Below are 12,273 nucleotides of genomic sequence, written 5' to 3'. Positions count from 1 at the left end.
TGTGTGTGGTGTAAGGAAATGGTCCAGTTTCATTCTTCTGCATGTGGCTGTCCAATTTTCCCAACACCATTTGTTGAAGAGACTGTCTTTTTTCCATTGGACATTCTTTCCTGCTTTGTCGAAGTTGAGGAGTTGAGGGTCCATTTCTGGGCTCTCTATTCTGTTCCATTGATCTATGTGTCTGTTTTTGTGCCAGTACCATACTGTCTTGATGATGACAGCTTTGTAATGGGGCTGGAAGTCTGGAATTGTGATGCCGCCAGCTTTGCTTTTCTTTTTCAACATTCCTTTGGCTATTCGGGGTCTTTTCTGGTTCCATACAAATTTTAGGATTATTTGTTCCATTTCTTTGAAAAAAGTGGATGGTATTTTGATGGGGATTGCATTGTATGTGTAGATTGCTCTAGGTAGCATTGACATCTTCACAATATTTGTTCTTCCAGTCCATAAGCATGGAACGTTTTTCCATTTCTTTGTGTCTTCCTCAATTTCTTTAATGAGTATTTTATAGTTTTCTGAGTACAGATCCTTTGCCTCTTTGGTTAGATTTATTCCTAGGTATCTTACGGTTTTGGGTGCAATTGTAAATGGGACCAACTCCTTCATTTCTCTTTCTTCTGTCTTGTTGTTGGTGTATAGGAATGCCACTGATTTCTGTGCATTGATTTTATATCCTGCCACTTTACTGAATTCCTGTATGAGTTCTAGCAGTTTTGGGGTGGAGTCTTTGGGGTTTTCCACATAAAATATCATATCATCTGCAAAGAGTGAGAGTTTGACTTCTTCTTTGCCGTTTGGATGCCTTTTATTTCTTTTTGTTGTCTGATTGCTGTGGCTAGGACTTCTAATACTACGTTGAATAGCAGTGGTGATAGTGGACATCCCTGCTGCATTCCTGACCTTAGGGGGAAAGCTCTCAGTTTTTCCCCATTGAGAATGATATTCGCTGTAGGTTTTTCATAGATGGCTTTTATGATATTGAGGTATGTACCCTCTATGCCTATACTCTGAAGAGGTTTGATCAAGAAAGGGTGCTGTAGTTTGTCAAATGCTTTTTCTGCATCTATTGAGAGAATCATATTCTTTTTTTTAATTTTTTTATTGTTATGTTAATCCCCATACATTACATCATTAGTTTTAGATATAGTGTTCCATGATTCATTGTTTGTGCATAACACCCAGTGCTCCATGCAGAACGTGCCCTCCCCAATACCCATCACCAGGCTAACCCATCCTCCCACCCCCCTCCCCTCTAGAACCCTCAGTTTGTTTTTCAGAGTCCATTGTCTCTCATGGTTCTTCTCCCCCTCCGATTTCCCCCCTTCATTCTTCCCCTCCTGCTACATTCTTCTTCTTCTTTTTTTCTTAACATATATTGCATTATTTGTTTCAGAGGTACAGATCTGTGATTCAACAGTCTTGCACAATTCACAGCGCTTACCAGAGCACATACCCTCCCCAGTGTCCATCACCCAGTCACCCCATCCCTCCCACCCCACCCGAGAATCATATGATTCTTGTTCTTTCTTTTGTTAATGTATTGTATCACATTGATTGATTTGCGGATGTTGAACCAACTTTGCAGCCCAGGGATAAATCCCACTTGGTTGTGGTGAATAATCCTTTTAATGTACTAGCCAATTGAATCCTATTGGCTAGTATTTTGGTGAGGATTTTTGTATCCATGTTCATCAAGGATATTGGTCTGTAATTCTCCTTTTTGATGGGGTCTTTGTCTGGTTTGGGGATCAAGGTAATAGTGGCCTCCTAAAATGAGTTTGGAAGTTTTCCTTCCATTTCTATTTTTTGGAACAGTTTCAGAAGAATAGATATTAATTCTTCTTTAAATGTTTGGTAGAATCCCCCTGGGAAGCCATCTGGCCCTGGGCTTTTGTTTGTTGGGAGATTTTTGATGACTGCTTCAACTTCCTTAGTGTTTATAGGTCTGTTCAGGTTTTCTATTTCTTCCTGGTTCAATTTTGGTAGTTGATACATCTCTAGCAATGTATCCATTTCTTCCAGGTTATCTAATTTGCTGGCATAGAGTTGCTCATAATATGTTCTTATAATTGTTTGTATTTCTTTGGTGTTGGTTGTGATTTCTCCTCTTTCATTCATGATTTTGTTGATTTGGGTCATTTCTCTTTTCTTTTTGATAAGTCTGGCCAGGGGTTTATCAATCTTGTTAATTCTTTCAAAGAACCAGCTCCTAGTTTCGTTGATCTGTTCTACTGTTCTTTTGGTTTCTATTTCATTGATTTCTGCTCTGATTTTTATTATTTCTCTTCTCCTGCTGGGTTTAGGCTTTATTTGCTGTTCTTTCTCCAGCTCCTTTAGGTGGAGGGTTAGGTTGTGTACTTGAGACCTTTCTTATTTCTTGAGAAAGGCTTGTATTGCTATATACTTTTCTCTTAGGACTGCCTTTGCTACATCCCAAAGATTTTGAACAGTTGTGTTTTCATTTTCATTGGTTTCCATGAATTTTTTTAATTCTTTCTTTAGTAGGGTGCTCTTTAGCCTCCATGTATTGGAGTTCTTTCTGACTCTCCTCTTGTGATTGAGTTCTAGTTTCAAAGCATTGTGGTCTGAAAATAGGCAGGGAATGATCCGAATCTTTTGGAACCAGTTGAAACCTGATTTGTGACCTAGGATGTGATCTATTCTGGAGAATGTTCCATGTGCACTAGAGAAGAATGTGTATTCTGTTGCTTTGGGATGGAATGTTCTGAATATATCTGTGAAGTCCATTTGGTCCAGTGTGTCATTTAAAGTCTTTATTTCCTTGTTGATCTTTTGCTTAGATCATCTATCCATTTCAGTGAGGGGGGTGTTAAAGTCCCCCACTATTATTGTATTGTTGTCAATGTGTTTCTTTGCTTTTGTTATTAACTGGCTTATATAATTGGCTGCTCCCATGTTAGGGGCATAGATATTTACAATTGTTAGATCTTCTTGTTGGATAGACCCTTTAAGTAGGATATAGTGTCCTTCCTCATCTCTTATTACAGTCTTTGGTTTAAAATCTAGTTTGTCTGATATAAGGATTGCCACCCCAGCTTTCTTTTGGTGTCCATTAGCATGGTAAATGGTTTTCCACCCCCTCACTTTCAATCTGGGGGTGACTTTGGGTCTAAAATGAGTCTCTTGCAGACAGCGTATCGATGGGTCTTGTTTTTTAATCCAATCTGATAGCCTGTGTCTTTTGATTGGGGCATTTAGCCCATTTACATTCAGGGTAACTATTGAAAGATATGAATTTAGTGCCGTTGTATTGCCTGTAAGGTGACTGTTACTGTATATTGTCTGTGTTTCTTTCTGGTCTATGTTGCTTTTAGGCTCTCTCTTTGCTTAGAGGACCCCTTTCAATATTTCTTGTAGGGCTGGTTTCGTGTTTGCAAATTCCTTTAGTTTTTGTTTGTCCTGGAAGCTTTTTATCTCTCCTTCTATTTTCAATGACAGCCTATCTGGATATAGTATTCTTGGCTGCATATTTTTCTCATTTAGTGCTCTGAATAAATCATGCCAGTCCTTTCTGGCCTGCCAGGTCTCTGTGGATAGGTCTGTTGCCAATCTAATGTTTCTACCCTTGTAGGTTACAGATCTCTTGTCCCGAGCTGCTTTCAGGATTTTCTCTTTGTCTCTGAGACTCGTAAGTTTTACTATTAGATGTCGGGGTGTTGACCAATTTTTATTGATTTTGAGAGGGGTTCTCTGTGCCTTCTGGATTTTGATGCCTGTTTCTTTCCCCAAATTAGGGAAATTCTCTGCTATAATTTGCTCCAGTATACCTTCTGCCCCTCTCTCTCTTTCTTCTTCTTCTAAGATCCCAATTATTCTAATGTTGTTTCATCTTATGGTATTGCTTATCTCTCAAATTCTGCCCTCGTGATCCAGTAGTAGTTTTTCTCTGCTTCTTTATTTTCCATCATTTGGTCTTCTATATCACTGATTCTCTCTTCTGCCTCATTTATCCTAGCAGTTAGCACCCCCATTTTTGATTGCACCTCATTAATAGCCTTTTTGATTTCGACTTGGTTAGATTTTAGTTCTTTTATTTCTCCAGAAGGGGTTTCTCTAATAACTTCCATGCTTTTTTCAAGCCCAGCTAGTATCTTTAAAGTGATGATTCTGAACTCTAGATCCGACATCATACTAATGTCCATATTGAGTAGGTCCCTGGCAGTCGGTACTACCTCTTGTTCTTTTTGTTGAGGTGGTTTTTTCCATCTTGTCATTTTGTCCAGAGGAGAAAAGATGACTGAGAGAACAAAATGCTAACAGGGTAACAACGTCCCCAGAAAATATACTCTAAACAAATCAGAAAAGACCTGAAGCAGGGGGAAAAGAAAGGGAAAGAGAGAAAAAAGAAAAAGAAAAAGATAAAGATAAAAACAAACAAAAACAGAACAAAACAAAACCAGAGTATGATCAAATATGATCAGGCTGGTGCATAGATCAGTGCCACACACTAGATTTTGGGTGTATTTTGGTCTGTTAGAAGAAAGTGCTTCCCAAAATTTTAAAGAAAGAAAAACTTATATATGTACAAAAATAAGGGTTGATATGATGAAGGGATGGAATATGACTTTAAAGATGAAAATTATAAAACATTTTATAAAAGGAATTGATAAGTTGTTTGAAAAAAGAAAGAAGAGGATTAAAAAAAAAAAAGAATGTGATCAGGCAGGAGACTAGAACAAAGCCATACACTAGAGATTTAGGGTATATTTTGATCTGTTAGAAGAAACTGTATCTCAAAATTTTAAGGAGAGAACAACTTATATATATATGCCAAAAATAAGGGTAACTAATATGAAGGGATAGAATATGACTCAAAATGAAAAATAAAATTTTTTTTAAAAAAGGGATTGATAAGATGTTGGTTGAAAACGGGAAAAAGAAAAATGCAAAAAAAAAAAAAAAGACAGTTAAAATAAAAAAAAATTAACTTTGAAAGACTGAAGAATCATGGTAAAAAAAGCCATGGATTCTATGTGCAGTATTCTCCTAGTGCTGGAGTTCTGCAGATCTCATTGATCGGTAAACTTGGTCTTGGCTGGCTGTTCTCTGATCTTCTGGGGGAGGGGCCTGTTGCCGTGGTTCCCAAATGTCTTTGCCGGAGGCGGAATTGCCCCGCCCTTGCCTGGTCCGGGCTAAGTAATCTGCTCGGGTTTGCTCTAGGGAGCTTTTTGTTCCCTGCAAGCTTTCCCTACAGCTTTGGGAGAGGAGAGTGAAAATGGCGGCCTCCGAATCTCCGCCCTGGGGGAGTGGAGAACTCAGGGCCCCGCTGCTCTGTGAGCCCCCAGAGAAAAGCAGTCAATCACTCCTGTCTCCCCGGTCTCCGGTGGCACTCCGTGCTCACCCGGCCTGTGACCGAGTGTTTCTATTTCTGGCACCCGACTAGGTGTGGAGTCTCTAAACCCAGCAGATCCCTGCGGTGCGCTCCTGCGCCGCTCCTCCCAGGGGAGGAAGGGGAGTCTCCCGGGATCTGCCGCTTTTTGGGTCCCTGCTGGAGGAGCAGTGGCCCGACTGTGCCGCGGATCACGGTTTGTAGCAACCCCGAGCTGAGAGCCTGCGCCTGGGCTTGGTCTCTGCAGCCGGCTTCCCCGCCCCGATCCCTGGGAGCTCTGCCGCACTCAGGCACCCCCCGAGGGTCCTGAGACCACACTGTCCCACGAGGGTTCCACCCCCCGCTTAGCCACTGGAGCGATGTCCCACAGCGGAGCAGACTTCTAGAGTTCCGATTTTGTGCTCCGTTGCTCTGTCACTTGCCAGAAGCGGCGATGGAGGCCCCCTCCCCCACCGTTTATCCTCCTGAATATCGCCTCAGATTCACTTCTCCGCACGTCCTACCTTCCAGAAAGTGGTCGCTTTTCTGTTCAGAGAGTTGTTGCTATTCTTTTCTTCCATCTCCTGTTGAGTTTGTAGGTGTTCAGAATGGTTTGATCCCTATCCAGCTGAATTCCTCGAGAGGAAGGTATTCTGATAAAAGCAAACTGAATTTTTCCTTCCCTTATTTTCCATATATTTTAACACGAAAAATAAAGGTTTTATTGAAGATAATAATATGCCTATTTATGCCCCTTCTGATTTACCTTTAAATCTTGGACGTCTGTCAGTCTTTAAGGAGCAGACAGATCTACTTCTTTTATCTTCCAGGTAAGAAGAAAATATGCTAGCATAGGGTCATTTTTCCTCTGTAGTCTCAGATGTTTTGGGCTTTACCCGATTAGTCTATTGGCCTATTGATGATAAGAGGCTTATTTTTGTCTCTTGTATGATCCCCAACATAGACAAAAATAGCATATACTCTTAGTCTCAAAAATATACATAATCCCAGACTCTGGAACATCTCTTCCTTGCACTAATACCAGACAGTACTCCTACAGAATTCTGTGTGCTAACAGCCTCTTCCCATCTTGGTAACTCAGCTTTCCTAGAGAGGAAAGGAGAAGACTACTTCACCAGATTATAAAAATTACTTGGGATCTTTCCCACTTTTTGTTTGAATATACTTTTTCTTTCTTTTTTTCTGCCTTCATAGGTTAGCCCAGGTCTCTTATTTGTATCAGGACTTCACAGGTTTTTTTTCTCATTGGTAATTGTCGTCCCCTATGTTCTGAGCATGTGCATATCAGACCCATGAGTTCTAGCTCTGTCCTATCTTTGAATATCATCAGGTTGAGCAATGTTTGGCTTGGTCCTATAATAACCTTTACACAACCTCACATCTTACTTTAGTAAATATTTCTGAAATATGTGGGGAAGTGGTTATTGGTAATTAAAAACCCATTCTAGGTCAGCCCACTGACCAGCTCATCACCCAGCCTATCCTGTCTCAAATACCCATCCATCCCAGGTGCTCTCCTAGATCAAATAGGACTCCACAAAAACAATATTGTTAGCATTTCTCTAACAAGAATGAGGGGTAAGAGGGAAGAGAGGAATTAATACCCTGTAGAGGAGCTATAAAGTTTTCTCCAGATATTTTTTTATCTGATGATGTATTATATGGGTTTGCTTGATATTGTTCTTTATTCTTTAAAAAAAATTAAGCCACAATGCAACAATTAATACTTTTTTTTCTTTTTAGTTTCCAAGAGAAGACTTACAGCAAGATGAATAATCCAGCTATCAAGAGACTAGGAAATCACATTATCAAATCTCCCGAAGACAAGCGAGAATACCGTGGGCTAGAGCTGGCCAATGGTATCAAAGTACTTCTCATCAGTGATCTGACCACGGATAAGTCATCAGCAGCACTTGATGTGCACATAGGTACAATTTAAATTGTGAATTGAGCTTGGTTCTGTTTTCTTGATCTAATGTTGAGATTTATTAGAACTCTCCATATGTGTGCAAATAAAGACCTCCTAGTTACAGTTTGATCTACCCTACTTTGTACAATAGCCCTGTACAGCTATTGGCAATCTACATTTGTCAAAATCAAATAATCTTACATTTATTTACCAAGACATTTTGTTAGTTTCTCAGCTAAGGTGACCTAGCAGCAACGAAATTAATTCCAATCCTTCAGTTAGCAGTGGTAATGCTTTCGCTTTTGTACACTTTTGGTACACTAGGAAATAATCATATTTTCTAGATTCTTGTGTGCACATTTCCTTTTAAATTTAATGTGGCTTTAATCAATTGATTCTTACCTGTATGTACATAGGTGTGTTTCTTTTTTTCCTCTCTGAAAAGCTTTTATTTAACTCAATGGCATTTTAAAATTGAGAAAATAAGGTAATAACCATCATGTATTGAACAAATAATTATTGCCAAGTACCGCATAGTGCATTTTGCAAGTATCATTTGATTTGAGTTCGCACAGCTCTTTAGATTAGGTATATATAGAAAAAGTGACTGCGGCAAGATAAGGTATTGTGCTCACAATTTCACAGTCAGCAGAGCTGGTAACCCTAAACCTATGCTCTTAGCACTACACTGTATTATCTCCTGCAATAAAATGTCAGAGCTAGGACGTTCTAGCTCTTATAAAACAGTGAATTTTCAACTCTTTCTTTTCCTCCAGTGTGATGTGTGAGGAAACTAATATCCAGAGAGTTTAAGTAATCTGCCCAAAGTCACCAACTAATTAATATCAAAAGCTAAGGCTAGAATGGAAACAGAACCGTTTTAGAGCAGCCTGTGCCTAACTTTCTCTGACTGTGTGGTCGGAGTTGTCATGTTAATGGAAGTTCCACATCATCTGCAATCCATCCGTATTTTATAACTTCCAACATAAAAAAAAGATTTGTGGTATGTATTTTTTTCTTTTCTTTCAGGTTCATTGTCAGATCCGCCAAATATTGCTGGCTTAAGTCATTTTTGTGAACATATGCTATTTTTGGGAACAAAGAAATACCCTAAAGAAAATGAATACAGCCAGTTTCTCAGTGAGCACGCAGGAAGTTCAAATGCCTTTACTAGCGGAGAACACACCAATTACTATTTTGATGTTTCCCACGAACACCTAGAAGGTGCCCTAGACAGGTAATGCTGAATACCGTATGAATTTTCCAACTTTGTGCACTTTATTACATTAATAGTAGTAACAGTTACTATTTTTACAAAGATGTCTTCACAGCTTTATAGCTTAACAAAAAGTATTTTAACCAGTATTTCCCCCTGTGTTTTATAAAAAAGAAAAAAATAATGGGTGATATTATATATTTTGTGGTAGAGGAAAAATAATGGCGTGACTTTAAACCAGTCTTTAGCCCTACATATTTTATTGACTTATAAAATTCTCACCAGCTCTCCCCATTCTAACTGGTATTCCATATGAAGCATGTCATGAAGAATAAACTGTAGTAGTGTCATGGATTTCTTTTCAAACATGCTCCTATTCCAGAATGCTATAGTTACTCTAGTCTCAGGGATACTTAGTGGATATAGAATTTTTTTTTTTTAATTGAAGTATAATAGACATTGTATTAGTTTCAGGTATATAACATAATTATTCAATATTTGTATACATTAGAAAATGATCACCATTATAAGTCTAGATACCATCTGTCATCATACAAAATTACAAAAAATTTTTTTCTTATGAGAACTTTTAAGATTTACTCTTTTGCAACTTTCAGGTTTGCAATGCCTTATTATGGACTATAGTTACCATGCCATACATTATATCCCCAGTGACTTTTCTAACTGGAAGTTTGTATCTCTTGACTCCTTTCACTCACCTCCTACATCCCCTTTCTTTTGACAACTGCCAGTCTGTTCTCTGTATTTATGAGTTTTGTTTTGTTTTTTTACATTCCACCTATACGTGAGATCATATTTGTCTTTCTCTGTCTGACCTATTTCATTTAGCATAATACCCCTAGGTCCATCATGTTGTTGCAAATGGTAAGATTGCATTCTTTTTTTTTTTTTTTTACAGCGGAGTAATATTCCGTTGTGTATATACACTGCATTTTCTTTATCCATTCGTCCATCCATGGACACTTTGGTTGTTTTCATATCTTGGCTATTGTAAATAATGCTGCAGTGAACATAGGGGTGCTTATATCTTTTCAAATTAGTGGTTTTTTTCCCTTGGATATATACCCAGAAGTGGAATTGCTGGATCATATGGTTGTTTTAGTTTTAATTTTTTGAGGGTTGTCGTCCACAGTGGCAGCACCAATTTACATTCCCACCAACACAGGGGTTCCTTTATCTCCACATTCTTGCCTACACTTGTTATTTCTTGTCTTTTTGATAATAGCCATTCTGGCTGGTGTGAGGTGATATCTCATTGTGTGACACAGAATGTTTTGACCAGCTGTTTCAACCCTGGGGACGTTTTGTGAAAGTATTTTCTGGAGCAAGCTCCATTAGGCCGATTTAATTTTTTGGTCAATTTTCTACACAGCTAACAATTTGTAATTTTTTGTCATATTAGTGATTTGACTCATTATCTAAAGTGTAATTTTTCCTTGATAACTTTTTATAGTTTTCTCTATTGCCGAGAAGGTGTAATTCTGCAGCTTTTTGATGGGTCTGTAATGAATTTTGACTTAGCAGTTTTAGTAATAGCTTTATTTGCTTACTTACATTAATAATAGTCATCACATTTTTTAAAAAACCTAGTAGTTTGACTTTATTCCTTAGCGGAGAGAACATTAACAGGGAAGAGACATGGGTTTGGGATACATGGCTGGGTCATAGTAGCCTGTTTCTTACTTATTCTAGTTATGTTTCAGTCTTTAGGCAGCAGCTTTGAGGTGTAATCATCTTTTGTATGTATTCCCAGAAGACTTCCATTAATGAGTTCCCTGGGATCATACACTGAATTTAATTTCCTGCTTTACAAATGCTACAGCAGATGTTCATTATAATCTCTGTATGATGGAGGATGTCTGTTACTTGACTCAGAGGATTAAAAAAAAAAAACAAAACAAAAACACTTGTATAAGAGCATCTTCTTTTTTTTAAGATTTATTTTAGAGAGAGAACATGTGCGTGGAGGGAGGGCAGAGGGAAAGGGAGAGAGAATCTTAAGCAGACACTGGACTCAGCACAGAGATGGTCATGGGGCTCCATCTCACGACCCTGAGATCATGACCTGAGCCAAAACCAAGAGTCTGACACTCAATGGACTGTGCCACCCAGGCACCTCATAAGAGCATCTTTTTAAAATATTGATTATACTATGTCGTTATCATGACCCTTTTACTTGGACCTATCCAGCTATGATATGTAGCTTTTAGGCACTTTTCCCAGCTTAAGCATATTGAGATAGGTAAAAGAGCTTACATGTCCAGAAATATCTGTATCTATGTATCTTTGATTATAGGCTCCAGATAGATGGAGTTTTCCTTTGGATTGGTATGTGTAAAGTGCTTAGCATAGTATCGTATTTACTATGTGCATAAAATAAGTATCAAGTAGTGATTACAGTCTGTCTGGCAGCTGAACTGTGAAGTACAGTTGCTGAGATGTCTATAGATCCAGGAGCCTGTTAGGCCCTATTCAGACAACCTCTGCTTGTGGCTTCATCTGAATTCTGGATCTTGTTTTTATAAGATGAGGTCTAAAGTTTCTTAAGATTCACTATATGAAATCATGCTTTAAATTGCAACCTGATACAGGAGAGTTAACTTATAACTAAAGTTACTTTATTTTTTAAAAAAGATTTTATTTATTTATTTATTTGAGAGAGAACATGAGTGGGGGCAGGGTGGGGGAGGCAGAGGGAGAAGCAGACTCCCTGCTGATCAGGGATCCTGATGCAGGCTCGATCCCAGGACCCTGGGATCATGTTCTGAGCTGAAGGCAGACGCTTAACCAACTGGGCCAGCCAGGTGCCCCCCTAAAGTTATTTTAGTTTAAACTTTGGTACTACTACTAAAGGATAGCCTCAAGAGAAGCATTTGATTACTTATGTTAGAGTTACGTGCCATGTTATTTGTTGAATCACTGGTTATTAAAATTTTTAAATTCTCTTAATATTTTATAAAAGCCCACAATTGTGTCTTAGTCAAACTACTGTGTCATAGGATTTTCATTCCATTATTTTTTCCCCACTAGTTAAAGTTTGTTTTTCTCCATAAGAATAAAAGATATTCAAATAGAGCCTTTAAAAAGTGGGTCACTTGGGGTGCCTGGGTGGCTCAGTTGGTTAAGTGTCCAACTCTTGATCTCAGCTCAGGTCTTGATCTAATGGTCGTGAGTTTGAGCCCCATGTTGGACTCTACGCCCAGCGTGGCACCTACTTAAAAAGAAATTTTTAAAAATGTAGGTCACTTAGTTTGTCCTAAAATGTCTGAACCTTATTGCAGTTGCACCTAAAACTGTAAATTTAAGATTGATTTGCCCAAGAACTGTCACCTGCCTTTTCCTTTTTTGGAGAATTAGCCATACATAAGAAGGATTTTCATGACTTGCCAAATTGCATATCTTAAATAGATTGCTACAGTCTTTGTAAGTCTGCCTTGACTTTTTGCTGTTGTGATATTTTTACTTATATTAAGAAATATATATTTGGTTTTTCTGTCTATTCCTGGCCCATACCTCATAAAACCCTTGGAATTTCCTAAATGATGAGAGTATTAAAGGTGTCTTTTGGTATGTTAATAAGGTGACTTTGGGGAAGCCCTTAGGTAACCTGAGGGGGGCTGGTTTCCAGGGCAACTAGCCCTGTGATTGGAAGGTTGGAACTTTCACTCCTGTCCCTAGACCTTCCAGGAGTGGGAGGAGGGGCTGGAGTTCAGTCATCAATGGCTTGTGATTTAATCAGTCATGCTCACGTAATGAAGCCTCCATAAAAACCCAAGA

The 12,273-nt window shown here is 38.6% G+C and overlaps 1 protein-coding gene across 2 annotated transcripts in view; it reads left to right on the top strand.

Annotated features, from left to right (window-relative positions):
- IDE (insulin degrading enzyme) overlaps positions 1-12,273 on the top strand; it is a 115,478-nt gene that overhangs the window by 30,995 nt on the left and 72,210 nt on the right. For both annotated transcript variants that reach the window (XM_032432345.1, XM_032432344.1), the window contains exons 2-3: positions 7,094-7,278; positions 8,289-8,496. In XM_032432345.1, coding sequence (XP_032288236.1) covers positions 7,094-7,278; positions 8,289-8,496 — 393 coding nt within the window. The remainder of the gene's footprint in view (positions 1-7,093; positions 7,279-8,288; positions 8,497-12,273) is intronic.

Source organism: Phoca vitulina, unplaced genomic scaffold (assembly GCF_004348235.1).
Source record: "Phoca vitulina isolate PV1807 unplaced genomic scaffold, GSC_HSeal_1.0 scaffold48, whole genome shotgun sequence".
Taxonomy (NCBI): Eukaryota; Metazoa; Chordata; class Mammalia; order Carnivora; family Phocidae; genus Phoca; species Phoca vitulina.
The sequence above is the reverse complement of the archived record's forward strand: the minus strand, read 5'-3'. Positions and strand labels throughout refer to the sequence as shown.